Genomic DNA, 22,494 nt, shown 5'->3' on the forward strand with positions numbered 1-22,494 from the left:
CTCTACTCATTTTTAGGTTATCAACTTTTTCTCCTACTGCCTTCAGTGAGGTTATTTCATTCATTTGTAATATAGTTAGATTCTTTTGTCACAGTCTGCACATCTTGGGATTCCCTGACCTCCTAAATGATTTTTTAAATTTGCATGTATTTGGTTTACTCTTTGTGCTGTAAAATTCTTTGGGTTTTGCCAAGTGCTTCTTGTTAGGTGCCCACCATTACAGTATTATTACAGAAAGTTTTCATCACCCTGTGCTTTACCTATTCAACCCTCCTCTCCTCTCCCAGAGCCTCTAGAAATCACTGACCATTTTATTGTCTCTTTAGTTTTGCTTTTTCCAAACATTATATAAATGTAATCATACACTATGTAGCCCAGCTACCTGCCTGGCATTTTTAAACTTAGCAATATATATTTAAGATTCATCCATGTTTTTACATGGTTTGATAACTCATTCATTCTTATTGCTGAATAGTATTCCATTAAATGAATTTACTACAGTTTGTTTATCCATTCACAAATTGAAGGATATTTTGATTTCTTCCAATTTTTGCAGTTCTGAATAAAGTTGCTATAAGAATTTTAATGCAGGTAAAAATGCAAATTTTTAGGATTTCCTCTATTTTTGTTGTTTTTCTTTGAATACATATTTATGTAGTTTTTTTAATCAGCAAAATTTTCCATATACATGTACATGGAGAAGCTATATGTGAGGTGGTATATGACATTTTGATTTTTCCCTTGCATTTCTTTACAGATATTCAAGAATTTTATGAGATGACATTGCTAAATTCTCAAAAAAGTTGTGAGCAGAAGATAGAAGAAGCCAATCAAGTTGCACAGAAATGGGAGAAGACATCCCTTCTTGCTCCATGCCATGATAACCTTCAAAAGTCTGTAGAGGTATATTACTGAAACTTTTAAAGTACTAAATATTTATTTATACCAGTAAATACCAAAATTATTTATACCAGTAAAGAAGTAGTAGTTGTTAGTAGTGGTAGTTGTTGCAGTAGTAGTAATCATTATCAACAAATGTGAACAATAATAACAGAAACTTAGCTACATACCATACTGCCAATATTACATACCAATATTACATACCATGCTGTATATAATATTTACAGTTGAAAATCCAGATTTTGCCAAAAGATAAAATAGGCATAGGAAGGACATGATTCTTCATATTATATAAGTGAGTTCTGTTATGAGTATTGTCATAGTTTGAGCTGACTCAAGTATTGGGTGGGCCAAAAGTTTCATTCGGTTTTTTCTGTAAGATGACTCTAGTAGCACTTATGTGTCTTTAACTTCATTTGAAACAATTTTGTTAGATTGTATGTGACAGCTGTCATATCAGTGTGCATTATAAAATTATCAAAATTGGTGAATTTTTGTTTAGCCATTTTAATATTCAATATGGAAGAAAAAAAGCAACATTTTTGGCATATTATGCTTTATTATTTCAAGAAAGGTAAAAATGCAACTGAAACGCAAGAAAAGATTTGTGCAGTGTATGGAGAAGGGGCTGTGACTGATCAAATATGGCAAAAGTAGTTTGAAAATTTTGTGCTGGATATTTCTCGCTGGATGATGCTCCACAGTCAGATAGACCAGTTGTAGTTGATAGCGATCAAATTGAGACCAATCAATGTTATACCACACAGGAGATAGCCAACATACTCAAAATATCCAAATCAAGTGTTGAAAATTATTTTGTACCAGCTTGGTTATGTTCATCGCTTTGATGTTTGGGTTCCACATAAGTTAAGGGAAAAAAGCTCTTCACTTATTCTCTACTTAAACGTAATGAAAATGTTCTGTTTTTAAAACAAATTGTAATGGGCAATGAAAAGTGGATACTGTACAATAATGTGGAATGGAAGAGATCGTGTGGTAAGCAAAATGAACCACCACCAACCACACCAAAGGCCGGTCTTCATCTAAAGCAGGTGATGTTGTGTATATGGTGGGATTGGAAGGGAGTCCTCTACTATGAGCTCCTTCCAGAAAACCAAACGATTAATTCCAACAAGTACTGCTCCCAATTAGACCAACTGAAAGCAGCACTCAGTGAAAAGTGTCCGAAATTAGTCAACAGAAAACACATAGTCTTCCATCAGGATAATGCAAGACCAGATGTTTCTTTGATGACCAAGTAAAAACTTACAGCTTGGCTGGGAAGTTCTGATTCATCGGCCATATTCACCAGACATTGCACCTTCAAATTTCCATTTATTTCGGTCTTTACAAAATTCTCTTAATGGAAAAAATTTCAGTTTTCTGGAAGACTGTAAAAGGCACCTGGAACACTTCTTTGCTGAAAAAGATAAAAAGTTTTGGGAAGATGGAATTATGAAGTTGCCTGAAAAATGGCAGAAGGTAGTGGAACAAAAGGTTGAATACATTGTTCAATAAAGTTCTTGATAAAAATGAAAAATATGTCTTTTATTTTTACTTAAAAACCGAAGGCACTTTTTGACCAACACAAAATAAGGCATTCTTGAATTTCAGAACATGCTTCTGATGCAGTGGGGGAAGGAAAAGGATAGTGGGATTGGAGAGTGTGGTCTAAGGCTGTGATGTCTGTAGAAGAGCCATATATACTGGGGCAAATAAAACGATTCATTGGGGTATAGGAACAAAATAATAGAACTCCCATTTATATTGCTTTTTATCACATTCTTTATAATCTTTTACATTTAGGTAATTTATAACATATATTTAATTATTTATAACATATAACAGTAATACATGTATATTTAAAAATAAATATGAGGCTATTAGAGAGACATCTCGCAAGATGATGCAGTAGAAGGAAGAGCCCTTACTTCCTCTTGCGAGAACACTGGAATCACACCTAACTGCTGAACAGTCATCAACAGGAAGACACTGGAACTCACCAAAATAGATACCCCATATCCAAAGAAAAAGGAGAAGCCACAAGGAGACAGACTTTGACAGGACTCGGGGAAACAGAGACTCCACTGTTGGATGGCACGCACAAAGTAGTGTGTGCATTGGGACCCAAGGGAAGGAGCAGTGACCCCATAGGAGAGTGAACCAACCTACCTGCTAGGGCTGGAGGGTCTCCTGCAGAGGCAGGGGGTGGCTGTGTCGCACAGTGAGGACAAGGACACTGGCAGCAGAAGTTCTGGGGAGTACTCCTTGGTGTGAGCCATCCCAGAGTCCACCGTTAACCCCACCAAAGAGCCCAGGTAGGATCCAGTGTTGGGTCACCTCAGGCCAAACAACCAACAGGGAGGGAACCCAGCCCTACCGATTAGCACACAAGTGGATTAAAGTTTTTACTGAGCTCTGCCCACCAGAGCAACAGCCAGGTCTACCCACCACCAATCCCTCCCATCAGGAAACTGGCACAAGCCTGTTAGATAGCCTCATCCACCAGAGGGCAGACAGCAGGAGCAAGAAGAACTACAGTCCTGCAGCCTGTGGACCAAAAACCACATTCACAGAAAGATAGATGAGATGAAAAGGCAGAGGGCTATGTCCCACATGAAGGAACATGACAAAACCCCAGAAAAACAGCTAAATGAAGTGGAGATAGACAACCTTCCAGAAAAAGAATTCAGAATAATGATAGTGAAGATGATCCAGGACCTCAGAAAAGGAATGGAGGCAAACATCGAGAAGATGAAAGAAATGTTTAACAAAGACCTAGAAGAACTAAAGAACAAACAAACAGAGATGAGCAAAGAATAACTGAAATGAAAAATACACTAGAAGGAATCAGTAGTAGAATAACTGAGGCAGAAGAATGGATAAGTGACCTGGAAGAGAGAATGGTGGAATTCACTGCCACAGAACAGAATAAAGAATGAAAAGAAATGAAGACAGCCTAAGAGACCTCTGGGAAAACATTAAATGCAACAACATTTGCATTACAGGGGTCCCAGAAGGAGAAGAGAAAGAGAAAGGACCCAAGAAAATATTTGAAGAGATTAGAGTTGAAAACTTCAGTAACATGGGAGAGGAAATAGCCACCCAAGTCCAGGAAGTGCAGAGAGTCCCATACAGGAGAAACCCAAGGAGAAACACGCCAAGACACACAGCAATCAAACTGGCAAAAATTAAAGACAAAGAAAAATTATTGAAAGTAGCAAGGGAAAAATGACAAATAACATAAGGGAACTCCCATAATGTTAACAGCTGATTTCTCAGCAGAAACTCTACAAGCCAGAAGGGAGTGGCATGACATATTTAAAGTGATGAAAGGGAAAAACCTACAACCAAGATTACTCAATCCCCACTTCATTTAGTTGTTTTTCTGGAGTTTTGTCATGTTCCTTCATGTGGATCTCATTCAGATTCGATGGAGAAATCTAAAGCTTTACAGACAAGGAAAAGCTAAGAGAATTCAGCACCACCAAACCAGCTCTACAACAAATGCTAAAGGAACTTCTCTAAGTTGGAAACACAAGAGAAGAAAAGGACCTACAAAAACAAACCCAAAACAATTAAGAAAATGGTCATAGGAACATACATATTGATAATTACCTTAAACGTGAACGGATCAAATGCTCCAACCAAAAGACACAGGCTAGCTGAATGGATACTAAAAGAAGACCCATACATATACTGTCTACAAGAGACCAACTTCAGACCTAGGGCCACATACAGACTGAAAGTGAGGGGACGGAGAAAGATATTCCGTGCAAATGGAAATCAAAAGAAAGCTGCAGTAGCAATACTCATATCAGAAAAAATAGACTTTAAAATAATGATACAAGAGACAAGGAAGGACACTACATAATGATCAAGGGATCAATCTAAGAAGAAGATATAACAATTATAAATATATAGGCACCCAACATAGGAGCACCTCAATACATAAGGCAACTGCTAACAGCTCTAAAAGAGGAAATCGACAATAACACAGTAATAGTGGGGCAATTTAACACCTCATTTACACCAATGGAAAGATCATCCAAACAGAAAATTAATAAGGAAACACAAACTTTAAATGACACAATAGACCAGATAGATTTAATTGATATTTATAGGACATTCCATCCAAAAGCAGCAGATTACACTTTCTTCTCAAGTGTGCACAGAACATTCTCCAGGGTAGATCACATTTTGGGTCAGAAATCAAGCCTCAGTAAATTTAAGAAAATTGAAATCATATCAAGCATCTTTTCTGACCACAATGCTATGAGATTAAAAATCAATTACAGGGAAAAATACGTAAAAAAACAAAAACACATGGAGGCTGAGCAACACGTTACTGAATAATCAGGAGATCACTGAAGGGCTTCCCTGGTGGCGCAGTGGTTGAGAGTCTGCCTGCTGATGCTGGGGACACGGGTTTGTGCCCTGGTCCGGGAAGACCCCACATGCAGCGGAGTGGCTGGGCCCGTGAGCCATGGCTGCTGAGCCTGTGTGTCGGGAGCCTGTGCTCCACAACGGGAGAGGCCACAACAGTGAGAGGCCCACATACTGAAAAAAAAAAAAAAAAAATGAGATCACTGAAGAAATTGAAGAGGAAATCAAAAAATACCTAGAGACAAATGACAATGAAAACACAAAGATCCAAAATCGGTGGGATGCAGCAAAAGCAGTTCTAAGAGGGAAGTTTTTAGCAATACAACCCTACCTCAAGAAGCAAGAAGAATCTCAAATAAACAATCTGAGTTTACGCCTAAAGGAATGAGAGAAAGAAGAACAAACAAAAAACCCAAAATTAGTAGGAGAATAATCATAAAGAACAGAGCAGAAATAAATGAAATAGAAACAAAGAAAACAATAACAAAGATCAATAAAACTAAAAGCTGGTTCTTTGAGAAGATAAACAAAATTGATAAACCATTAGCCAGACTCATCAAGAAAAAGAGGGAGAGGACTCAAATCAATAAAATTAGAAATGAAAAAGGAGAAGTTACAACAGACAGCGCAGAAATACAAAGCATCCTAAGAGACTACTACAAGCAACTGTATGCCAATAAAATGGACAATCTGCAAGAAATGGACAAATTCTTAGAAAGGTATAAACTTCCAAGACTGAACCAGGAAAAAATAGAAAATATAAACAGACCAATCACAAGTAATGAAATTGAAACTGTAATTAAAAATCTTCCAACAAAGAAAAGTCCAGGACCAGATGGCTTCACAGGTGAATTCTATCAAACATTTAGAGCATAGCTAATACCCATCCTTCTCACTCTTCAAAAAAATTGCAGAGGAAGGAACACTCCCAAGCTCATTCTATGAGGCCACCATCACGCTGATACCAAAACCAGACAAAGGTACTACAAAAAAAGACAATTACAGACCTATATCACTCATGAATATAGATGCAAAAATCCTCAACAAAATACTAGCAAACAGAATCCAAGAACACATTAAAAGAATCGTACACCATGATCAAGTGGGATATATCCCAGGGATGCAAAGATTCTTCAGTATGCGCAAATCAATCAATGTTATACACCATATTAACAAATTGAAGAAGAAAAATCATATGACAATCTCAATAGATGCAGAAAAAGCTTTTGACAAAATTCCACACCCATTTATGATAAAAACTCTCCAGAAAGTGGGCATAGAGGGAACCTATCTGAACATAATAAAGGCCCTATATGACAAACCCACAGCCAACATCATTCTCAATGGTGAAAAACTGAATGCATTTTCTCTAAGATCAGGTACAAGACAAGGATGTCCACTCTCACTACTGTTATTCAACATAGTTTTGGAAGTCCTTGCCACAGCAATCAGAGAAGAAAAAGAAATATAAGAAATACAAATTTGAAAAGAAGAAGTAAAACTCACTGTTTGCAGATGACATGATACTATTCATAGAGAATGCTAAAGATGCCACCAGAAAACTACTAGAGCTAATCAATGAATTTGTTAAAGTTGCAGGATACAAAATTAATGCACAGAAATCTCTTGCATTCCTATACACTAATGATGAAAAATCTGTGAGAGAAATTCAGGAAACACTCCCATTTACCATTTCAACAAAAAGAATAAAATATCTAGGAATAAACCTACCTAGGGTGACAAAAGACCTGTATGCAGAAAACTATAAGACACTGATGAAAGAAATTAAAGATGATACAAACAGATGGAGAGATATACCATGTTCTTGGATTGGAGGAATCAATATTGTGAAAATGACTATACTACCTAAAGCAATCTACAGATTCAATGCAATCCCTATCAAATTACCAATGGCATTTTTAACAGAACTAGAACAAAGGATCTTAAAATTTGTATGGAGACACAAAAGACCCTGAATAGCCAAAGCAGTCTTGAGGGAACAAAACGGAGCTGGAGGAATCAGACTCCATGACTTCGGACTATACTACAAAGCTACAGTATTCAAGACAATATGGTACTGGCACAAAAACAGAAATATAGATCAATGGAACAGGTTAGAAAGCCCAGAGATAAACCCATACACCTATGGTCAACTAATCTATGACAAAGTAGGCAAGGATATACAATGGAGAAAAGACAGTCTCTTCAATAAGTGTTGCTGGGAAAACTGTACAGCCACATGCAAAAGAATGTAATTAGAACACTCCCTAAACCATACACAAATATAAACTCAAAATGGCTTAGAGACCTAAATGTAAGCCCAGACACTATAAATCTCTTAGAGGAAAACACAGGAAGAACACTCTGACATAAATCACACTAAGATCTTTTTTATCCACCTCCTAGAGTAATGGAAATAAAAACAAAAATAAACAAATGGGGCCTAATGAAAGTTTAAAGCTTTTGCACAGCAAAGGAAACTACAACCAAGATGAAAAGCCAGTCCTCAGAATGGGAGAAAATATTTGCAAACGAATCAATGGACAAAGGATTAATCTCCAAAATTTACAAGTGGCTCATGCAGCTGAATATCAAAAAAACAAACAACCCAATCCAAAAGTGGGCAGAAGATCTAAATAGACATTTCTCCAGAGAAGATACACAGATGGTCAAGAAGCATATGAAAAACTGCTCAGTAACACTAATTATTAGAGAAGTGCATATCAAAACTGCAGTGAGGTATCACCTCACGCCAGTTAGAATGGGCATCATCACAAAATCTACAAACAACAAATGCTGGAGAGGGTGTGGAGAAAAGGGAACCCTCTTGCACTGTTGGTGGGAATGTAAATTGATACAGCCACTATGGAGAACAGTATGGAAGTTCCTTAAAAAACTAAAAATAGAATTACCATATGACCCAGCAATCCCACTACTGGGCATATACCCAGAGAAAACTATAATTCAAAAAGACACATACACCCCAATGTTCATTGCAGCACTATTTACCATAGCCAGGTCATGGAAGCAACCTCCATGCCCATCAACAGACAAATGGATAAAGAAGATGTGGTACATATATACAACGGGATATTGCTCAGTCGTAAAATGGAATGAAATTGGGTCATTAGTAGAGACGTGGATGGATCTAGAGACTGTCATACAGAGTGAAGTAAGTCAGAAAGAGAAAAATAAATGTCGTATATTAACGCATCTATGTGGAACCTAGAAAAATGGTACAGATGAACCGGTTTGCAGGGTAGAAATTGAGATACAGATGTAGAGAACAAACGTATGGACACCAAGGGGGGAACGTGGCCGGAGGTAGTGGTGGTGGTGTTTTGAAATGGGAGATTGGGATTGACATATATACACTAATATGTATAAAATAGATAACTAACAAGAACCTGGTCTATAAAAAATAAAATAAAATTCTAAAAAAATTAATAAAGCTATTAGAATTGTTCGCTCAAATCGTTTTTTACACATAGGATTGTGGAATCAAAAGTTTGCAGACTACTGTTGGGGTTAACAGTTACGAAGAAGTAAGGGAATTTGAGGTATGCCTCATTTTCATAGCTGAGGTTAATGTAGAGGCAGGGGCTGATCAATGATGTTTTTAAGTGGCAGTCAGTACTTTGAAGGCAGGTAGTAGTGTGTGTGCGTGTAACACACACACACAGTCTGTCAAAATTGGGGTTGTGTAGCTGATTTGGAAGGTACATGTGCTAATTAGTGCTAATTAGTGCTAATCAATGGCACTTTGATTGCCGGATCTTTGAATTGTTAGGCTTGAGGCCTCTGATGTACTCAGAATTGATTTGGAATCTGAGTCTATTGATTACCTTGATTCCTTGAAGAAAAAGTTAACAGTGACAATAATGTGTTAATTCATAGATGCCAACTATATGATGTTTATAAAATACTTAAAAGCATTAAAACATCTTAATTTCAATACCTAGCAGTAATTATTTTGACTTCTTCAGTCTTTTTTACTGTGCAAATATATGTACATAAAATTGGGACAACAGCATGTAGGGTGTTTTTATGACTTATAAATTGAATGCTGTACTAATAGTATTTACCCATATCGTGTCATTAAATATTTTTTTGAAAATATTTTAATGGCTATATTATATTCTACCGTTTGGAACTTACTTGAGCAGTTCTCCATTCAGAATTGAGGCTATCTCCAGTTTTCTGCTCTGAGCAATGTGTAATGGCCATCCATGTATATAAACCCTTGTGCTTTTTCCAATTATTTCATTAGGGTTGATTTTATAAATGAAACTACTGAGGCCAAGGATATTGACATTTTTAAGACTCTTGTGACAAATTGTCAAAGTGCTTTGTGGAAAGGTGTTACCAGCAGTGTTTGAAAAGGCATATCTACCTATACCCTTAGTAGCATTAATTATTTAAAGTATTTTGTCATATTAATAGGTAAAATTTGTTACTTAATGCTTTAGGTTGAAATTATTATTGAGACTGAACTGTACTTTCTTAGGATTATTGGCTATTTATATTTCTTTTGTGATTTATTCAAGTGCTTTGTCCATTTTTCTAAGTGGTGCTAGAATTCTTTTGGTTTTGCAAAACTGTTGCAATATTTTTAGTTTGTGGATTACTGTTAATTTTGCTTATAGTGCTTTTTGACATTCAAAATATTTAAAATTTTTATGTGATAAAATTTACCACCTTTTTTAAAAAATTCTTTTTGCTTTGTGCTTCCTCATTCCAGGGTTAGTTAGTTAACTATTCTCCTATATTTTTTGTAGCCTCTTATTGCTTTGATATTTTCTCTTTTTGAATTTTTAAAAATTATTTTTAGTAAATTTCTAGATGCATAGTCCCAGACATGTACCTAATTTTGTATAAATTATCAAATATATGCTTTTTATTCTAAATGAAGTTCTTTTTTAAAACTTTCATTTTTGCCTGTCTCTTCTTTTACTTGTTTCCTTCCTATGCTGCAATAGCTCTACCCTCCTCACGCACAAGGTACAAAGATTAATGTGTTTAATCTTTCTTCACTCATGTAATATGTATTCATATATAAACTATACACATGTATATTGGAGATGGATATATATATATATGTGTGTGTGTGTATATATATATGTATATATGCATACTGGAGCATGCACACACATATACACACAGAATTTTGCACAGTAATTGTTTCTCAAAAAATGTTCATATTATTTGAATGTTTCTTCAAGTTGTCTGGTATAGCTTTAGTTCATTCTTCTCATGGATGAATAATTTCATATTGAGTCTATCATAATTAATTCAGTCATTCCCCTCTTAATGGGAATTTACTGTTTCCAGTTTTCTGCCACTATGAATAGTGCTGCAATCTAATGATTGCATGTTCATTCAAACTTACTGATGCTTTTTATATCTATAGGATAGATTCTCAGGGGTGGTATTACTGGCTTCCAGGGTATGCAATTTTTTAATTTAAGTAAGTGTTGCCAGACTGATTTCACCTTTCACATTTCTGCTGACACTGCATGTCAGTACAATTTTATCTCATATCTATCTCAGCAATAGTTGTTACTGCTCTTCTTAATTTTTGCCAGTTTAATAAGCTTAGTGATGCTTCATTTTTAACTTAATTTCCTGTTTCCAGACTATTAGTGAATTTGAGCATTGTTTCATATGTTTGTTGGGTATTTTAATCTGCTCTTCTGTGAATTTATTCATATTCTTTTCTCATTTTTCTATTGTATATCTCTTTGTTGTCTACTATTATGGGCTTTTTGTATATTCAAATGATTCAATTTATGCGATCTTGCTGTATGTAGATTTTCTTAGGGATAAAGATTTTCCATGAATTAATATATACATGTAATGACTTTGGTTTATGATTAGTATCCTTTCAACAAATATGTCAGCTAGAAAACTCATTAAAAAAATCCTTTAGGCTATTTACTCAGTGGTTATCTAAAAGATTACTTGATTGAATCCATATAATTCAAGACTTTTAATTGGTTTATGAACAGATACCAGCAATATAAGGAAGAATGATCAGAAAAAGATTCACATGGTTAATAGCTTATTTATTTTTCAACATAAAATGAGGATAGGCAAAATATATTTAATATAATCTGGGTTTCTCCATGTGCACTTTAGGGTTTCTTTTAACTCTGTTCTATACATCTTAAAATCCCTTGTTTGGGAAGTCGTCAGTCTATGATGATTTAAATATTGGCCAGTTATACCCAAAATATAAGAACATGAACGCACACTAACTCGAATCAAAATGCTTCTGAAATAAGTCTCATTGCTCTTCCTTAATGGGCTATGTGAGACAAAGAGACAGTTCTGGCTGGTTTATTTCACTGAAGATAGAAGTGGGCACAGGGGAAAAGCATCTCTTATTTGGGGTCTCAGTGACCTGGGCCAGGACAGCTGAGGACCTTGTCCTGTGGGGATCGGCTTTCTAAAGTCAAAGTTTGGAAAGTGAGTCCAAGTTAACTTGTTGCTAAAATGGTCTAAATGAAGAACAGTAATTGAGAAATGAAGTGAAAATGAAGTTCATAACCAGAAATGCTTAGAATAACATTAGCCTAGGTTGATTCTGAAGATGTAGTACACATGCTTTTTATGGTTTTTTTTTTTTTACATCTTTATTGGAGTATAATTGCTTTACAATGGTGTGTTAGTTTCTGCTTTATAACAAAGTGAATCAGTTATACATATACATATGTTCCCATATCTCTTCCCTCTTGCGTCTCCCTCCCTCCCACCCTCCCTATCCCACCCCTCTAGGTGGTCACAAAGCACCGAGCTGATCTCCCTGTGCCATGCGGATGCTTCCCACAGGCGAATTCTATCAAACATTTAGAGAAGAGCTAACACCTATCCTTCTCAAACTCTTCCAAAATATAGCAGAGGGAGGAACACTCCCAAACTCATTCTACAAGGCCACCATCACAAAACCAGACAAGGATGTCACAAAGAAAGAAAACTACAGGCCAATATCACTGATGAACATAGATGCAAATAGCCTCAACAAAATACTAGCAAAAAGAATCCAACAGCACATTAAAAGGATCATACACCATGATCAAGTGGGGTTTATTCCAGGAATGCAAGGATTCTTCAATATACGCAAATCAATCAATGTGATACACCATATTAACAAATTGAAGGAGAAAAACCATATGGTCATCTCAATAGATGCAGAGAAAGCTTTTGACAAAATTCGACACCCATTTATGCTTTTTATGTTTTTTTAATTCTCACTTTGTATCCCCTCCTTTGAACAAACTGAGCTTATTTAAAGCAGCTGGGGAAGACATGTAAGCTCTGTAAGGGCAACAATCATAAATCTCCCTTTTCTCTGATTCCTTAGCACCCACAAGAGTGTTTGTCACATAATAGGCTCAAGAAATATATGTTAAACCAGAAAGAAGTCCCTCTAAGAATGCTCTGGTTCCCAACTTCAGTCTGGCCTTAGGACTCCTTGCCTATCCCATTATGCTTCTCCTTTTCTGTTCTCTTAGCTAAGTCTCCCCATGATATAGACTAGAGTAGAGAATAAATTGGTATGCCTTAGTTGATCAAAGCTGGCAAAGGATGTCATGGATAATATCTTCTGAATCAACAAGAATGATATTCTTATGTGACTGGTACATTGGCTCTGGAAACAGGTTTCAAAAACACTAAGGCAATGGTCATGCCACTGGGATATTACTTTCTGGTGGGTTATATATGTACTAGTACCTTTATTTTTAAAAAGGTTTTGTTAAGACATCCATAGCCTTTATAAATCATGGATAATGCAGGAAAATGCAAAAGGAGGTATCCTCTGACAACTGCAGTCTACTAGTCTGAGGCAAAAATCAAGAATAGTGGTTGAAATAATGACTTTATTTTATGGATTCAGGATTTAACTTAGTGTTCTGGTGTTTTTGTTTTATGTTTTAGTAGAGTCAAGTCAATCTCTTGAAGTATTTTGGCAATGTAAAGACAAAATCTGATAGCATAAGAATGAACGTTTCAGGGCAAGTAACCATTGGACTGGATATTTTAAAGACAGATAGGCATCAAATGTCTTCTGGCTGCAAGATGTCAGTGTTATTTTAATGCCAAGGAAGTGTTGCCACCCCAGCAGAAGGCTCCACAAGGAAGGCCACCATTGTACCCTTAGTGTCTAGCGTAGTGCCTGGCACAGATGAATAGTAAAGAACTATAATAGTGCATAGAAATTTTAACTTTATTTTTCTGTAAATCAGCATGATCTTGGTATGAAGCCTTGAATCTTAGTCAATTCTGGGTTTTCTCAAAGCATTTCTGCTTTATACTTAATCACTTCCCCACTTTTCCTGTACCATCCTTTTTTCTCAGAGGGAACAATTCCCTGGGGCACATATTCTGCCACTGCATCTCAGTGAGAGCAGAGACACTGTGTAATACTGTATATCACTATGTTGAGGACAGTGCCTCAATTACTATTGATGGACTGAATAATGTTGCTGGGAGAGACATGCAAGGAGGTGATACCAAGCAGGACCATATGGGGCCCCTGGGCACAAAAGCCTTCCTATGTCCCCCATTTCTTTGATTACAGGTTTCAGTCAGCCTCCACATCCTCTGAGTTCCAACGGGCAGTTTCAAAGAGTTGTTAATTAGGGAAGGAAGGGGACGTGAGACAAGGGAGAAACAGTCAAAGAGAAACAATAGTGCAGCTTTGGGGCAAGGTCCTGGTTCCCCCTCAAGGGATATACACAATATCTTTTTTTTTTTTTTTTTTTTTTGCGGTACGCGGGCCCGTCACTGCTCTGGCCTCTCCCTTTGCGGAGCACAGGCTCCAGACGCGCAGGCTCAGCGGCCATGGCTCACGGGACCAGCCGCTCCGCGGCTTGTGGGATCTTCCCGGACCGGGGCATGAACCCGCGTCCCCTGCCCCACTAGGTGGGAGAAGTTAACTATATGCTGCCCACAAGCACATAGACCCCAGATGGTTGGAACCAGAAGGTTGATGATGCTGACTCCCACTTACCTCACTACCATCCAATCAGAAGAATGTCCACGAGATGATCACGCCCTCTTTGAACCATTTCTATAAAACTTCTCACTACACCCTCCAGGTTGGGACACAGTTTTGAGGGTATTAGCCTGCTGTGGCCCCCTTTGCCTGGCAATGCAATAAAGCTGTTCTTTTCTACTTCACCCAAAACTCCGTCTCTGAGATTTAATTCGGTGTTGGGGTAAAGAGGCCAGATTTGGCTTCATAAGCATCATGGTCATCATTCAGCATCTACTGTGAGATAACTCCTATTGGGACATTTCCTTCTTAATCTTCAGTAGTCATCACTCCTTTAAGTTGGCATTTGCAGCTGAGATGCATGTGTCCACCTGGTCTCTAGCTTTAAGGTCCACTCCACCATCTGCTCCTCCTCTTTATTCCAACCACAAAGCTTCTTCACTTTAAAAACAAAACAAAACTCCATCTGTGTATCTCATAGCTATTGTATATGGGCAAAAAACTAGCAGCAAAATGAGCATTTAGCTGCTTCCTGCTGTTCTTGGGGTACGACGGGATCTTGTGAAGCTGTTCAGGATTTGCTATCTGGATATTCCTTTACCATTGTTTCCCCTTTATTCTCCTGTGCCGCACTGGTGTCAGGGAACTTCTTTAAAGGCTTAGGGTTGGGATAAGGATGCAAGCTGAAATGATTCTCATCAAAGTTTTCTTTTTCTCTTCTTTTACTCTTTTTATCTCACTCTTTAACATGAGTTTTTTGGTCAGAGAGAGGTGGACCACGTATATATAGTTATACGGAGAAACAGATTCCATTTAACTGCACATTCTTATAAATCTTCCCAGTCTTACACCTGGACTATAGTTTTTGAATTTAAAAGCAAAAATACGGTGACTGTGCTTTCTGTTCTTATGCCCCTTGGAAGGTCTGGAGACCTTTAATACAGTAACTCAATTGTAGGATGGTAGGGTAAAAAGGATTTGCAAGCAAAACCCATTACTAATAAGTCATTAGGTCTTTCTGCAACAGATGCAGAAAGATTTGCTGCATTGGTAGTAGCATATATCCTGCACCTTGAATTTTAATGCCTGGCTTCCTACAGGAAAATTTACTGTAAAGAAAAGAGGACAGTAGATAGAAATCTCTTAATCAGGTTCTGAAAAATAAGAAAAAATAAAGTGAAGCTTAAGTCTCAACCAAACCTTTTTTTCCCCCTTGTTTTATTGAAACATAATTGATGTACAGCACTGTGTTTAAGTGTAAGGCATACAGCACAATGACTTCACTTACACATATTGTGAAGTTATTACCACAATAAATTTAGTTAACGTCCATTAGTTTATATAGCTACCAAAAAGAAAAAAAAGAAAAAAGAAAAGTTTTGTTCTTATGATGAGAACTCTTAGAATTTATTCTCTTAACAACTTTCAAATGTACCATACAGCACTGTTAACTGTAGTCATCATGTTGTACATTACATCCCCAGTAGTTTATTTATCTTCTAACTGGAAGTTTGTACCTTATGAAACCTTTGTTTTTAAAAGATACTTGTGAAAAATGCTGTACATCTTGCCTTGCAGTTCAACTCAGTAGTTCTTTGATATTTTTGATTCTGTGGTAGTGTCTCTCTACTTTCAGTTTTTTGCTATAAAATAAATCAGAAGTGATGGAAAAATGAGATTGGAATTTTGTATCATGTAGTATGACACTATCATACTTAATATAATTTTAAGTGACTGGTTTTCTACTGCCCTGTTTTCAAACAGTGTACGTGCAATCTAGAAACCTTCACAGAGGAGAGGGTTTTAGCATTTCTGGTGGAACATAAGGCAGTATGACTCCTTTGTCAAAACCTGCCGGTATCTTCCCACTCAAAGTGAAGGTTAATTTCCTCACAGTGACCTATACAGCCCTGCAACTTGTGGCCGCAGTTACCTCTCAGATCTAAATCCTAGTCCTCACTCACTCCTGTCCTGCTTCTCTAGCCTCCTCACTGCTCCTCAAACACTTAGAACCTTGAATTTTTGCACTTGCTTTGTCCTTGGCCTGAAATGCTATTTCTTCAGATAGCTGCATGGGGAAGGGGAGTCATCTCTTTCAAGTCTTCAATGTCACCTTCTCAGTGATTCCTACCCCATTCTACTTAAAATATCCTTCTCACCTGCCCAGAACCCCTGTTATCATTCCTTGCTTTGTTTTTATTCATTGCACGTTTCATTATCTATCAGAGGAGCATTACGTTGTTGTTAAGAGCAAGCCCTCTACAGTCAGACCATTTGGGTTTGACTCCAAGCTCCACCACTTACTGGTTGTGTGAATTTTGGGGAAATTACTTAATCCCACTATATCTCAGCTGCTTCCTCTAAAATGGAATTGTCACAGAATTAAACATTTTTTTCCCCTCACAATGAAATATTAGCTGCATGAGTGCAAGGATTTTTGTCTATTTATCGCTTTTACTCTAGCACCTAGAATATTTCTCTCATTTTATCAATTACTTGTTTAGAGGTTTAGTTATATGATTTTGGCTTATAGTAAGTTTTCCTAACAACAAATATTCTAAAGTTTGCTCCACCTTTTTAGCCAGGACCATTTGAATCTTCCATGACAGTGAGCTGTATTTTTAAAATAAGGGCATAGCCCAAGTGACCGTTAATAGAATGATTCACTCATCCATTACTTCTTTCACTTAAATATTTATTGTCTAAGCTACTGTTTTTTGTTAGACTCTGTGCTAGATACATTCACTGGGAGACGCTGAAATTTAAAGCATATATTTTTTTCTACTGACCCTGACCTCAAGGATCTTGTTTTCCAGTTGAGAGTCTGGGCTTTTAAGGATTAGTGCATGGGGATGGTGACTAAAACACTAACCTTGTAGTCAAATATATCTGGTTTATATATTTTATTCCTGCCACTCACAAGCTATATTACCTTGAATAAGTTATTCAATCATTCTAAACTGTAGGTTCCTAATCAATGAAGCAGGGAAAATAATTGTACCTACCTCAAAGGGCTTTGAAGTTATTATATGAAATTATCTATGTAATGTACTTAATATAGTGCCTGTTACATAGTAGGAACTCAATAATTTTTATCTACTATTACTGTTGCCTTGAAGGATGGATAGAGTGTGTAGAAAGAGGCAAAAAGGGTGCTCCAGGCAGAGAGAACAGCCTGATTTAAGTCAGAGAAATGGTAAAGCATGGGAGGTATATGGGAGATTACAACTAGTTCTGTTTGACTGAAATGTGGAATACATTAAAGTAGGTAGGGAATATAGAAAGATCAAAGCTCTGTCATGTAATTCTTTACCATGAAGTAACCACTGGTAACATGTTGGCATATTTCCTTCTAGCTATTTTTTTTAATACAGTGTAAATTTGTACAAAAGAGTGCTTATTATAGAATTGAGGTTAGAAATACAGATAATACTAGTAAACATTTATACAGTGCTATTTATTTGCCAGACACTGTTCTAAATGTTTTAGTTGTATTAATCCCATTGCTTCCCATCTGGCTCTTCTTAACAGATCAATATGTCTTCTAGGGTTTTAATAAAAGAAAAGAAAAAAAGAAAAAAGAAAAACTCACTCTGAAATACTCCCAAGGTAGTGTGTATCTCTATGTAGAAGATAATCCTGGTTTGATGCTCCATAGCTGATCATTTGGCAGTATTTCTCCAGCTGTCTTCTAATATGACTGTGCCTGGTTCAATCTACTTCCATTTCCATAATAGGAGTTACTTCTCTGAGTACAGATTTCTTTAGAATCTTTCTATTATTAAAAGGGGAAAGGAGAAGTTGGCTAGATCAGGAGTTATCCATTACATAAAGTTTTAGAATGAGTTTATGTTGTTTCAGTTGGTTGTCCCTCTGAGCCTTATTTGGTAGCATGGACCTTCCATATTACTACTTTCTGAAGAGATGGAGAAAACTTCTTTTCATCTTCTCCCTCCTGCATCCCCACACAAACTGAGGGAAGGCTTTTAAGGTAGAGGGAAGTGACACCATCAGCTTCTCTGCTCAGTCCCCTGTCTCTAATTTACCAAGGAGACTATTCTCGTGACATTAGAGTTCCTGAGGGTAGAGTTTGGGGTAATTATTCAATAGGCAGGGATTAAGGTATAATGGTAAGTCCCTTCATATTGTGAGAGGGTCCTAGAGCAGGAAAGATTCCTGCTATTTCCAGCCCTATGAAGAAACATTTTCCCTAAGACTTCTGATGAAAGATCTTGTTATTCCAGCTATCTTTCTCTTTGTCTGATTCCATTTCTCATAGTCCTAGTTTATGAAAATTGTCCTTTTCTAGCTGATTCACCAAACCTCAGTTCTTAGTGAGGATAACATTATTTATTAATTTATTCTGCCTATATATATATATATATATATTTATTTATTTATTTATTTTCAAGTCGTCAAGTTTATTTTACTCAACAAATATTTATCGAGTGCTTTTTATGTTCAGGTACTTTTCTAGGTGATGAGAGTAAATTCTACCGGGTGTGAGGTGGGGAGCAGACAGAAAGTAAACAAGTAGGAAGAAAAAACACAAAGCAGATTATGATAATTGCTCTGAAGAGAAAGAGAAAAAAAACCCTCAGGTTGACAAGGAGTCACTAGAAGGCTATATTTTACACGGTGACCAGAAAACATTTTATGTTGTTTCAGGCCTTTTTCTACTATAAAAGTCATGGTGATAAATATACATTGGACCCCACGAAATTGCTTATAATCAACATTTTTCACCCACAAAAATGACAATTTTATGTGGTTCAACCTAATAGCTGATAACCCTGAGAACTTCTATCTGACCAGATAGAATTTTAAGAGCTAAGATATTTATATTAAAGTTTTATTTCAAATGCATAATTGCTCTCTACCAATATTCATTGTGTATATTATTACATGTCAGAATAGATATATATCAACAAACAAAAATCATTTTTTTGATTGCATGCCCATTATAATCTAGTGGAGGGGAAAAGCAATAAGTAATTATCAAAATTAAATAAAGTATATGATACATTAGTATGTGATGACTGCTATGGGAACAATAAATATGGTTGAAAGACATTAGGAATGCTGGTTACAAGGGATAGCAATTTTAACTGAGTGGTCAGTGTAGGCCTCAATGGTGATATTTGAGCAAAGAACGTGAAGGGTGGAAATGGAATTATCTGTGAGATTATCTGGAGAAAGACCATTACAGGTGGAGGGATCGCTAGTATGAAGGTCCTATAGTGGGAGCATACTTAGTATATTCACGAATAGTGGGGCCAGGCTGTTTGGCTGCAGCTGAGGGGAAAAATGGAAGAAGAATAGAAGGAGAGGTCAAAGAGGTAATAGGGGACTGGATTATGTACAGTCTTATAGGCTATTGGAAAGATTTTACTCTGAGAGAAGTGAGAAACTATTGGAAGGTTTTGAACATATGAATGACTTAATCTGACCTTCCCAAAAGGCATGCAGAATCTTATGTTTTTAGGAATTAGAAATATTTTATTTTTGCCTGGGTTGGCTTGACTTGCCATTATTTTCCACAGGCTTCTTTGCTGTAGGTCTATATTTAATGTCTATTAAAGTGGATAGCAAGGATAATGGAATCATTGTTTTGGATCCTATGAAGTCCCTGTAGTGTGCCCCCCAATGACTGATTTCTCCCTTGAAACAAAATCAGATGAATTCCCAAAGTAAAAGCTTTGACATAGTTTTAGTAGTATGTGGTTTAAAAAGACCTGGAGGTCATGGTTTTAGACTTTTCTTGTCTTAAAAGAAAGTGACATTTACCTGTTTGCATTCAGCCTGGGATCATTTTAAACATAAGCACCACCTATTAGTTCTTGAAATTTCATCTTGGGTGCCTAGAGGGAGAGATCTCTCTTCTCACTTCCTCAGCATGTGTATGATAAAATTCTAACTGTTTAACTAAAAATCTGATTTATATAAGGGTTTTGGAAAATGTAGATCAAAAAGTTTTTTGCCACCCCATTAAAGCATTTAACCTGTAATATGTCGTTGATATCGCAAGGTGGCAGCAGCAGTGTCATAACAGTGCTGTTCTGTGTTGAGTTGTTGAAGTTTTGAAACAAGTTGGAAATTATTCATTCAGCCTCTACTTTAGGAATAAAACAAAAGGAATTCCTTGTTTTAAACATTTTAAAGTAAGCATACAATTTGAAGTTAGATTTTGTTCATTTGTTTGTTCTTTAGGCGATTTTTCCTGAGCTATAAGTGATTTATCTTTCTCATCTATTCTGGTCTATGCTGAGGCACATATTGCTCTTCTTCTATCTGCTAACACTATTTTAACTGATTTTAGCTCCCAGGTATGGTGAGTTTTCTTTTATTCTTTTGTGAAAGAAGTAAACGTAGCATCCTCCCCACTTCTGCTTTAAGAATTTATATATATTAGTCTGTTTTATCCACAGAGCTTGAGTTGCTGAGCTGAAGCCTGCAATTCTTACTTGGTAACAGAAAGAAAGCATTTTTATGTTACTGAACAATTATTAAACCGTGTTGCAGTAACAGCCTTGGGCCGGGAAGGAGGCAGCTTGACATAACAGAAAAATTGAGCCATCTGAGACCTCTGTGTTTGGATTTTGGTTTTGCCATTTGTAAGTTGTGTGGCCATGGCCAAATTACGTAACCTCTGTGAACGTCAATTCTTTTATCTGTAGAATGTTAAAATAATAATAATGCTTACCTCATAAGATTGTTGTGAAGAATGAATAATACATAAGGCATATAAAGTACTTAGTACAGTTCCTGAACCTAATAAATACTCCATAAATAGCAGCTATTTTGATATGATCTTATGGAAAGTCCTTTCACATCTCTGAGTCTCATTTACTTCATCAGTAAATGGAGAAAAAAAAATCCTACATGTTGGGGAAAAGCAAATGAAAGGATGTATATAAGAAAGTTTTGAAAAATGAATTCTGTAAACTGCATTATATTAAAATGTGTGGTAAAGATAGGATTTTATTTTCCTATTTCATCATTCCTCCCTGGGGATTCAGATCAAATAATAGATGAGAATGCATTTTGCAAAGCTGAAGCATTATGTGAATATAAGATAATATCATCATTACTATATGACGTCCAAATATCTTCTCATATGCCCATTGCTGTTACTTGGAATTCTTTCCATGGGTAGTTTGGTGGAGCTGAACAGGAGAAAGAGAATAATAGTTATTCCTGTTAAAATGTGCATACCTGCTGTAAGACAGTACTGCTGTTGGCAGGCTGTTGCATGAGCTTGTCAGAGCTCCATATTGATATTTAAATAAGAACAGTAGTTTTTGTTTGTTTTGTTTTGTTTGTCTATTTGAGAGAGTGGGTGGAAAAAGAGTAATTATTTGGCATGGGGGACCTGGGTAATGGTAGGAAGGAGGTAGGGAATAAATGATGATAAATGGGAGTTGGGAGAGATGTGGAGTGGAGAGAAGAGGCAGAATCAGGGAAAGGGAAGCTTGAAGGAGAAGAGGATGGTCTCAAACATAAGCTTTAAACTATAGTTAATGTTTTTGTTATACTAGTCTGGCAAAAAGCACAGAAATTAGCCCTTATAAGGAATGATGAAACTGTCTTCCCTTCTGTTCCCCTTCCCTCTTCTCCCTTTCTTTCCCTCACTTTTCTCCCTCCTTCCCTTCCCTTTGCTATCACTTGTAGAATATCTGCTGTGTAGTGTCTTTAAGCTGCCACCTGCCTTTGCACACAACCGGTTTGTAAAAGCGAACCTCAGGAACACCTTCTTTATAACCTCAGTTCAGTTCTGCCCAGCTCCCTTTGACTTGTCCCTTTCACTTGATTCCTTCTTTCTTCCAGTCTTCTAATTCCTGACCTGAATACTAGTTATTTTCTTCTTCTTGGACTTGATATCATTCTCTATATCAGTGATAAAGATGCGGAAGACCAAGGCTCCTTTTTTAATCTTATACTTTAGTAGGAGTAACAGTGTCTCATATGTATAGACCATTACATGTTTGAAAATACCACTTATCTTTTTTTTTTTTTTTTTTGCGGTATGCGGGCCTCTCATCGCTGCGGCCTCTCCCACTGCGGAGCACAGGCTCCGGACGCACAGGCCTAGTGGCCACGGCCCACGGGCCCATCCTCCCGGACCGGGGCACGAACCCGTGTCCCCTGCATCGGCAGGCGGACTCCCAACCACTGCGCCACAAGGGAAGCCCTACCACTTATCTTAATTG

The 22,494-nt window shown here is 36.8% G+C and overlaps 1 protein-coding gene across 1 annotated transcript in view; it reads left to right on the top strand.

Moving 5' to 3' along the window:
• DLG2 (discs large MAGUK scaffold protein 2) overlaps positions 1–22,494 on the top strand; it is a 2,046,181-nt gene that overhangs the window by 292,611 nt on the left and 1,731,076 nt on the right. Inside the window, exon 4 of the mRNA XM_029208176.1 lies at positions 758–903. Within this exon, the coding sequence (XP_029064009.1) occupies positions 758–903 (146 nt within the window). The remainder of the gene's footprint in view (positions 1–757; positions 904–22,494) is intronic.

Source organism: Monodon monoceros, unplaced genomic scaffold, assembly GCF_005190385.1.
Source record: "Monodon monoceros isolate NGI ecotype Baffin Bay Population unplaced genomic scaffold, NGI_Narwhal_1 Super_Scaffold_7, whole genome shotgun sequence".
NCBI classification, from domain to species: domain Eukaryota; kingdom Metazoa; phylum Chordata; class Mammalia; order Artiodactyla; family Monodontidae; genus Monodon; species Monodon monoceros.